General features: G+C 35.3%; 2 protein-coding genes across 4 annotated transcripts in view; both read left to right on the top strand.

Annotated features, from left to right (window-relative positions):
- Positions 1-6177: 6177 nt before the first annotated feature.
- LOC106333492 lies at positions 6178-7286 on the top strand. 3 transcript variants are annotated; one of them, XM_013771932.1, is made up of 4 exons: positions 6178-6252; positions 6335-6559; positions 6902-7006; positions 7148-7286. In XM_013771932.1, the coding sequence occupies exons 1-3, from the start codon at positions 6205-6207 to the stop codon at positions 7001-7003; spliced, it is 375 nt and encodes a 124-aa protein (XP_013627386.1). In that variant the 5' UTR covers positions 6178-6204; the 3' UTR covers positions 7004-7006; positions 7148-7286. The 3 variants fall into 3 exon arrangements, with proteins under 3 accessions (XP_013627386.1, XP_013627385.1, XP_013627387.1); XM_013771931.1 differs by having other exon boundaries at positions 7131-7286; XM_013771933.1 differs by lacking the exon at positions 6902-7006.
- Positions 7287-7988: 702 nt separating this feature from the next.
- The window catches only part of LOC106331196, a gene marked incomplete in the record, with an annotated part of 4211 nt that continues 2718 nt past the window's right edge, over positions 7989-9481 (top strand). Inside the window, 3 exon segments of the mRNA XM_013769518.1 lie at positions 7989-8051; positions 8253-8263; positions 8332-8420. Of these exon segments, the coding sequence (XP_013624972.1) occupies positions 7989-8051; positions 8253-8263; positions 8332-8420 (163 nt within the window).

Here is a 9481-nt window from a genome sequence, read left to right as displayed (position 1 = left end):
GTGCCCATCTTGTAACGAAAACCTGAGTAAAATGAATTTCTTCTTTCAAAAACACACTAACAAACATTGTTCCTGTTCAAAACATTGTTTCTCAGGTTCCATCGTTGGTAATAATTTTACAGGACAATGTCTATATGTCTCTATTAGTCTTTGACATGATTGTACATGCATACTTCTTTAGTCTTAGAGCACGTGCACTACAAAATTCGTAATTCTTAATGTTGTGTATCTCACAAAAACTAAAAAAACTATTATATTTAAATGAATTATATTTCTAAATGTTGAAGTATTTTTTTATTAGAATCTCAACATTTAAAAGCCTCAACCATTTAGTATAACTATTTTTCTTCGTTATAGTGATATACTCAATTAAGAACTTTTCCGATGAAAGTGCTCTTACATACGTAAAAACAGGAAAACTATGAGGAACATCGACTAACATATATAGAGAGAGAGACATATATGTAGAGAGAGACCTGCCTCTAGAGGATTGTGTTATTCTTAGGTTAAGAGCTGGGAGTGATATGGATTAAAAAGCAGGAAAACTATGAGGAACTTCTAATAACATAGAGAGAGACATATATATAGGGAGAACTGACTCTTGAGGAATGTGTTACTCTTAGGTTAAGAGGTGTGAGTGATATGGGCTTATGAGTACTTGAGTAGTGCTGTTCCTTTCTTTTTGTCATTTTTCACACGTTACACATATATCATCGACCATACATCTCAGATTTATCTTTTTAATCATGTTTTGATTTTTAATATTTCTTTATCTTCGTTATCATCTAAGTCTGTTTTTGCTCATATGAAAATTTTCTGATTTAAGATTGGAAAAACTGGTTTAGAAAGCTCATTAATTTTTTGTATTTAATAACCATCATAACAATTTTATTATTTTAAATCGGATTAATTAAAAGTTTATAATTTATAAATTATTATTAATTGTCTGTAGTGCTTAAAAGTGCGGAGAACTGTATGCATAAGTACAATATTATTGACCGAACTTGCGACTGACCTAGGGTATATGTTGCATACTTGCATGTTATACAGGTTGATCATGCAAGACAGCAAAATAATGTTTCTTGTTTTATTTTGTGTCCATTAGTCGACTTCGCTTTTTGTTTCTTCTATATCACGTTAAAATACAAAGATGACCGGTTGAGTTCTCATCACCGCAAACTGCCCTAGTATCAGAACATCTTTAAATTTGGTTCAGTTATCAGTATCACTACGCTTAAGCGGCATCAACGATCTTGAACTATATTTTCTTATTTTGGGATTGACTTAGTCTACCACTAATACTCTGAAATAATTTCTTAGAACGGGTTGAATTTGTGTCTTATCTTTTTGTGTAAGTCTTGGGTTAAAATCATTGTATCCATTTAACTTATTATGATCAAAGAGAAAACCTATTCGAATGTGAAGTTTGCAACAGACAGCTCTAAGCTGGTGTTTGTATGTGCGGATGAGGCGATGAAATAAAGAGCATAAAGTTAAAACACATCAAATTTGTTGACGGGTTCTATTCCTACATCTTGGGACCTCATCCAGATTTCATTCACTTAGAATATAAAAGATAGAAGGATAGACAGATGTCACTCTATGCATGATACATATTTTTGTTATGCATCCGCTTGTCCCCGGATAGAATATGATATATGAATAATGTTCACACTTCACACTACCTTACTATCTATTCTATTAAAATAAAATCTCTTTATCGATCAATAAAATTTTGTTATTGAAGTTGTTTTAATGATCCTACTAAAACTGACATATATCATATTTCATAATAATAATAATAAATCTATTAATCTAATATTTATAAACTGATTCTCGCCACTTATTTCTATCAAATTAATAAAAGAGTTAACCGTTCAACCATAACCACTACACAATTGCATTTATATTATCATTCGTTTTGTTTAGTACGTAACATCTTTTTTTTTTTGAACACTGTTTAGTTTCAAACTATAAGAAGATAAAGTTCAAACAACCAGCTTTAAAAAAGCTAAACAAACTAAAAGAAATCACTAGTAGGTGACATAAAAAGCTCAAAAGAGTATATAGTTAGAATTCACCAAATATTGAGATAATACCAACCAACATACTGGTTTTTGTATTAATTCTCAAGGCGTAAGCCTTACTGACCAGTCTCCTCAGTGAGTAGTTGTTGCAACCAAGGAGAACATGACGAGCCAGATGACTATGATCTCTGATCTCTTACCGCTTCCACTCTATTTTGCAAGCGAGAGTAATACGATGGATACAAGATAGAATCATGAGCATGAACGAAGGGGTCCATAAAGATGATACGTTTATGTCGCAAACACCATCAATATGAAAGATCCAAATTAGAGGCCAAATTGTTAAAACATAAGCCCAAATCCTTGAAACTAGCTCTTCTTTTATCCACAATAGCGGCTTGAGAAGAACACATATATTAGGGATCCGTTTCTATAAGATAATTTCCACCAATACTGACCTATGGTAGCCTAACAATGGCTATTAGTTTATTAACAAAGAGAGAAAAACACCTTCCACAGAAACGTCGAAGAGGTTAAGCAAATCAACAAAACACCAAAACCGTCACTCCACAAAGATAAGAAACTTAACAAGAAGACCGTCACTCCACCATGAGCCAGAAACTCTTAAAAACTCTGGTCAAAATCCATATTGAAATCCGAGTAGACAAACACACAGTGCCAACCGACGTAGTACACTTGTCGAAAATCATCGGATCTGCTCGTCAGGTACAAGATCTGACCCAAGAATGACCAAAATCATCTCACCACGACCACAAAATGCAGACAAAAAATAAGAGAGAATAACAGAGAATAGCAGAAGACAAGAGAAAAATAGAAAAGAAAAACAGTTGATTTTAGGCGGCCGCCACCTCATGCGCGCGGCTGCCAGACGTGTACATAACATCCTTAGAACGCATTTCTCAAATATATTTTTGGGTTATAAATTAAACATAAAAATGATACAACTATACCTAATGAGGATAAAATTAACATTAAATCCTCATATATATTTCATGAGATGATAACTATATATTCAATACTGTTCATTCATTAGAATTTGTCCCGTGTTCACGGATTTTGGCCGATCACCGCTGAATCCCACTATCCACGTGCATGCACACATCATCATTTACACATGTAGTTCACGTGTCGTCGTCCTGCTTTGCGCATGTGATCTTCACGTGCAGTCGTCCCTTGCACCCTCCTCCACGCGTGACCATCATGCTCCATCGTCCATTTTCACCGGACATTTTTGGGTATGACGACGTCGCCGCTGGTGACTGACTTGGCAACTTAGATGAGTGGACTTGGTGAGTCAACTCGGTGAGTCCGTCAACTGGTTGGTTCGATTTGGGTTTGGTTAAGGTTAACCGGTTCAGGTTGGGTTTGTTTGGTTGGTTGGATCCGGTTAGGGTAGAAGGATCTGGTTGTTGAGTCGGATTAGCGGTTCTGATATAGTTTGAACAGTTATTTATGTATATATATATATATAATGAAAGACGATCAAAATGTATCTAAAAAGTTAATTGGCTTGTACGGTTTGACTAGTTTGTCTGACTTGACGGGTTTGACTGTTGAGCAAGACTGTTAACTTTCCTGTTAACTTTGACAAACTTTCAGTTATCATTTACTCCGTTCGAAGGCTATTATGACCTGATGATTTTTAATCCCGATTTCATATGCAGAGTATGTTTAAGCAATCGGAGTTCATAAGCACCACTTTTACATTTGCTAAGGTGAGGATTATTTTATTAAATCTCGTACCAGTGTTCGCTATTGAGGATAGTGTAGTTTCAAAGATGTTTGGTCTTTATATATCAAGTTGGGTACGAGTCTTGTGTGGCAGTTACACGTTTACATAGCGATGCAGAGTAAATCATTGCAAGAGCATAGAGACGAACTTATGTGCTATCACAGCAGAGAATTATATATATATCCACATAATTGGGGAGTGCATAGACTATGTACTATAGCACATTGCTTGTTTCATGTGTTGTACAACGCACCGTATTTGTCCATGTTAAAGCTAAATTCTCATGGTCGGAGTTTTATTACTGAGTCAAGTGTTGTTTCTTGTTACTCATTTTTTTTCCCCCTTTTCGAGTGAAACTGAAAAGTAAGAAACTTTAAGGATGGTTGGGTTTTATGAGGCGTTTTACATTCTCTCTCTTTTTCTTTTTATGATTTATCTATATAGTATTTCAGCTTATTTTTATTTTTATGTAAGTTATTTGAGAAATATGTTATGAAATGAGGAAAGTAAAGGTGTTACAAAATTGTTCATAGCTAGTATCATTTACTTTATTTAAAAGATAATGTGATATCTTTGTTGCGGAACAGTCAGAAAACATATTAACGTAAGTCGTTTGTATTAAAAGAAAAAGAAGAAGATGAGCGCCTGTAAAGTAGAGCGAAACAGAGGTGTTATTCTGTAGAAAGAAGATATTACGGAACCCGAACCAGAGTTGGGATGTAAGAAAAAGCAACAACACGATCGTCTGTAAAAAATCTTGTGAATGAAGATATTCACGGGGAAAGACTTGAACTATGTATGTCGATATTCCCAAACCTTGAACACGACTCCATCTCCTTGCTTAGAAACTACCACGGGAGTGAATAGCTGAGGATTGCTTAATCGGCGGTTGTAGAGACGGCACAAACTTATTGAATGCATCTTAACCCATTTTGCTTCTTCTACATCCACCATGCTCCAAATATGGAGATGGACATCAGGAATGGTCCTCATCTCGGACACTGAGAGACGATTCTCCCCGAGGCTCAGAAGCTCAGCTAATTAGGGAGTGTCTACAGAAAAGTTGGGTACGAGATGTCTCTAAACTCTTCAGTATGAAGATCAAATGCAACTATACTCGATGAGTGCAGTTCCCAGGATATCTTCCACGAAATCAGTAGATATGTACGTACCAGCCGAATTAGCGGCCATCCTGTTTTTCTCTGTGTTTTTTTTTCTTTTATTGTGGGGCTCTACTATTGAACTCGGTATTTTTTCTTCTCTGTGTATATACATTTACCAAACCGACTTTGCTTCCTTTCCTTTTCCTCCTAAACTTTTTGACTTTAGGACTAAACCAACTTTCATCAATCAATTTTTCTAAAGTTAATTCCAAAGATTTCTGTAAAGGGTTTTCATATTTAAAATTTTGGTTTTTTTTAGACTTTACAACAGAGAAATAAAATTACAGGCTTTGATACCTAACACACCATAATGTTTACAAAACCAGCCTGAACCAGAAATAAAGAAACTTTAGAACTAACGCAGCTGCTGGCGAGTGCCGCAAAAAAGTAAAGAGATGACAAAGCCTCCTGACGAAGACCTACGCGAGGGCGATGTTAGAAAACCCTACCAACAGCTTTCATGAGAGAAACAAAGTTGTTGACTCCGGACTGAAGCACCACTTTTTGGAGACGAGAGAAACATATTTTGAAAGGGACAAGAATAATTGGAATCCCTCCCTTATTTTGGCCACAGGACACTAGAGAGAACAATGGTGGCAAAAAATTTCTTAGATAGAAAGTAGAGAAAAAAATAGAGAAAGACATAGAGCTTCAAAATTTCTCTATTTTATTATTGTCCATGTATCACTATTTAAATTTTATAAGGATAGCTTCAAAATGATGTTCATAGTTTCATATCTTTCTTAAAGGTAAATACCATTTTATATTAAAAATAGTATCCCATCCAAATTATGTTGTGTAGATTGTGTATGATGCGTTGAATGCAGACCGCAAATTGCCAAAAAAAAAACAAATTGTCTCATTTTGTGGCAAAATGTCATTTTCAAGTTCAACTATACCAGTTGCACCAACAAAAAAAAGGGTTCAACTATACCATTATTACATGGATATATCATATATGCTTCATTTCTTCTTTCTATATTTTTTTTGTCAACTTTCTTCTTTCTATATACATTTGTCAACTTTCTTCTTTCTATATACATTACACTAGTACATCCCACAATGGTAAAATACATGGCAAAAATAGTTACGGAAATAATACTTTACAAAATTTGAAAGCCCAACAACTATTACAACATTGTCCGATTAATTTTATTTTTACAGAAAAAAGGAAAAACGCGCCAACAATTATTACGGAATTTAATCAAATACAATAAATAGATAGGGAATGCTAATTTTTCTGAGCTGATACTTTCTTGAAATGCCGGCGTTTGACGTCTCTGATTCCGACTCAAAACCAATCTCAAGGGTAAATCGAATCTTCAATCTCCTTCTTCTTCGATGAAACTGAAAGAATCTTCATTTCATGGTGCTCGATTTCTCAATTACAGCCTGGTTTCGAGATTCTGAGTCTTCTTTCAGTCAAATGTTACCAGGAGTTTGCCGTCAAAACAATATTGCAAGCATTAAAGATCAGCGAAGACAATTATTACTCTTTACTAAGAAAGTATCGATGGTGCGGGGACCACTTGTTTGAGGCATGGTTTGAGGGTATTCTCATCTCCTCGCCATATCTACCACTGCCATGTTCCACCGACGATAATGATGATGATGAGGTATACCTAACCCTTGGTGATGTTTGTGTTATATAGATGATGAATTTTGATGTTATGATAGAGTTTTATCTCTTTTCATATTCGTGTTTCGTAAAAATCTGATCTTGTTGTTTCAAGTGGCGGAGTTAGGAACATAAACTAATGGGGTCAAAAGTTTATATATATGAAATTGGATAGATACTAAGGGGGTCAAACTACTGAAACTTAACCAATTAATCAAGATATATTTGATTAATTCTTAAAATTGATATGCGTCAAATGACCCACATGATTATTAGCTGCCTCCGCCACTGGTTGTTTCATGTAAAACTTTGTAGTTATCATGCTCAATTTGCATGGAAGATTACTCTATCACAAACGCTGCACCCACTCTTTGTTGACATCGATGTTGTACAACCGCCGCACTCACCCTTTGTGGACATCGATGTTGCACAGATTGCGTGAGAGGTAATGATTATGATAATAGAAATTGATTTCTAAGCTTTGATCAAATCAACAGATTATGCATTGCCTTTTTGGTTCGGCTTATTCTGTTTTGTGTCTAACGTTGATTTCTATTCCATCTTTCAAGATTGATTTCTGTTGCAGTAAGAGGTGGACCATCCATTTTGGAAAAGAAGTGTCCAGCGCTTGATTGCCAACACAATCTAGGATTGTCTCTCATAGAGTCACTCGCATCTCGTGAAATTGTAACATTTTAGAGATTTGCAGAACTTTCCTAAGTTGACGACAATTGCAAAATTAAATGATGTCTTGCCCCTAATTGTAATTTTGCAATTGCACAAAGAGATCAAGAGATTGATATGGAATGTTTCAAACTTCACCAGTTTTGTTGGAAGGTAAAATGTTCTGTCTTATTAGTTTTACTAACAATTATGATCTCAAAATTTTATTGTTTCGGTGCTTAAATACCTCACACTCTCCTGTGGACTGTTCACTAGTTATGAGATTGGAAGAATATTCACATAATGTGGAAACTATTGACTGGTAATTACTGAAAGTTGTGGTATTTTCCTTGATTTACAATACCCCGATTACATCTCATTACATACAATGTTAGAGGTTTCAACCTCCCTAAGTATCAGGGTACTAAATCTTAACAACATAATCTTAGATAATTGAAAATAGAATAATCCTTATTTGTTCAATTTAAACACATACACATATGTAGCCTGGTTTAGTTGATATGATAAGTATTCTGAGACCTGTTTTGTCTGCAGGAAAAGAGTCAACGTGAAGAAATTGCCTAAGTGTTCCATCCCCATTCAATTGTCCGAGGGTTGTCAACACATGACATGTATTTGCAAGTTTGAGTTCTGTTGGTAAGAGAATTAAATATTGCAATTTTTTTGAGTCCCTACATTTACATTTTTTTTTCTTGCTTTCATTTAGGACTTGTCTAAGTCCATGGACTAATGAACATGTAGAAATGCCCTGCGAGGCTAGTACATCATCTTTCTCGTCTGGAGAATCAGATGACATTTCTGAAGCTGTTTTTCTATCTGAAGCTGAAATTTACTACAAAAGACTATTTAGTCTTCGTTAGCAGGTAACTAAATTCACGTAGTATATTATGATGGTGTTTGTTGACATATTATCAAACTTATGCATTATTATTATTCTCAGTACTTGGCGACAGCAATAAGTGACGGCAGAAAATTTTACTTTGGCTATAGTATGGCAGTGAAGTTAGCTTGGTTTGAGGTACTTCAATTTATTAGTTTGAAATAAATTCTGTGAACAGGTTGCTAACAAAAACTCTACCCTATCAGATTCATAGGTGCAGGTCAATATCTAAAGTGGATATGTGCGTTTGCACATCAGCACAGACTAGACGTTGTCAAGTTTGTTGGGATTAAAGGTAAAATCAGTGTTACTTGCCAATTTTCCTTTTTTTTGTTTGTAGAAATTACTGTGAGTAGTCTTTTTTTTTTTTTTTTTGAGCAACTGAAATTCATTAAATTAAGGGCTAATTGGCAAAATAGCTAAGTCTGGGAGAGAAATTAAGTATATGAACATGATTTTGACATAATTAAATGGGTAACAATTGTCTCTCACCTCATCCGGTTCTACCCTCCACGCTTACAAGTCTTCGGTGAAAGAGAGAGAAATAGATGACGTTTTGCAAATTAAATAGATGAGGATGTGATAGAGAGAGAGATGACGTTGCGGGAAGGAGGAATTGATGATATTCACCATGCCCTGTGCAGATCTTAAGGACAGAGTAGAAGCCACGTCCTCATGAAAATAACCGCATGCTATTTACTGAGTTCAGTAAATATGTGGATCAGAATAGACCACCCTCACAATATATCGTGTATTCCATATACTTTTGACAGTCTGTCCATCTCGTTGTTAAGTAAGAAAAAGACATTGACGAAGGTGAAAGCAGAGAACGAGTTAATGCTCAGCAGATTCGAACAGGTAATCATCAGTAACAACCAACTAATCCTTGTATTTATCTGTATTTGTAGTTGATGATCATTATAGTATTTGATATAAATGATTGTCTCAATATGGAATGGACCATTTGATGTAGATCTGAGATAGTAATTTTTTTTTCTCCAACCTGCAGATGACAGGGCAAGATAAAGTCTTGCTTGTACATGGGACGTGGGTCCGTGATAGCGATCAACGGTGGATATTTGAATCTGGCATAACGTCCAAAGTAGAACATTTCATTCGAATATTCTCCGGGATGACAATGATAGAGTTATTGACTTTGGTGAGAAAACGCTATCAACTATCATCGACAGATGATATGCTCAAGCTTTCATATCAGTATCCAGAATGGGTAAGCTTTGGAGATGGAGAGCTCGAAATGCCTCAGTACATAACCGAGGACACAGAAGTCGGTGTGTTTCTAAACATGAGGAGATCTATTGAAGAAGTTCCTCTATGTCTCTATCTACCGCCAATCAA

This window comes from Brassica oleracea, chromosome C3 (assembly GCF_000695525.1).
Source record: "Brassica oleracea var. oleracea cultivar TO1000 chromosome C3, BOL, whole genome shotgun sequence".
Taxonomy (NCBI): domain Eukaryota; kingdom Viridiplantae; phylum Streptophyta; class Magnoliopsida; order Brassicales; family Brassicaceae; genus Brassica; species Brassica oleracea.
Note: the sequence above shows the minus strand (reverse complement) of the source record. Positions and strands in the feature narration are given on the sequence as shown.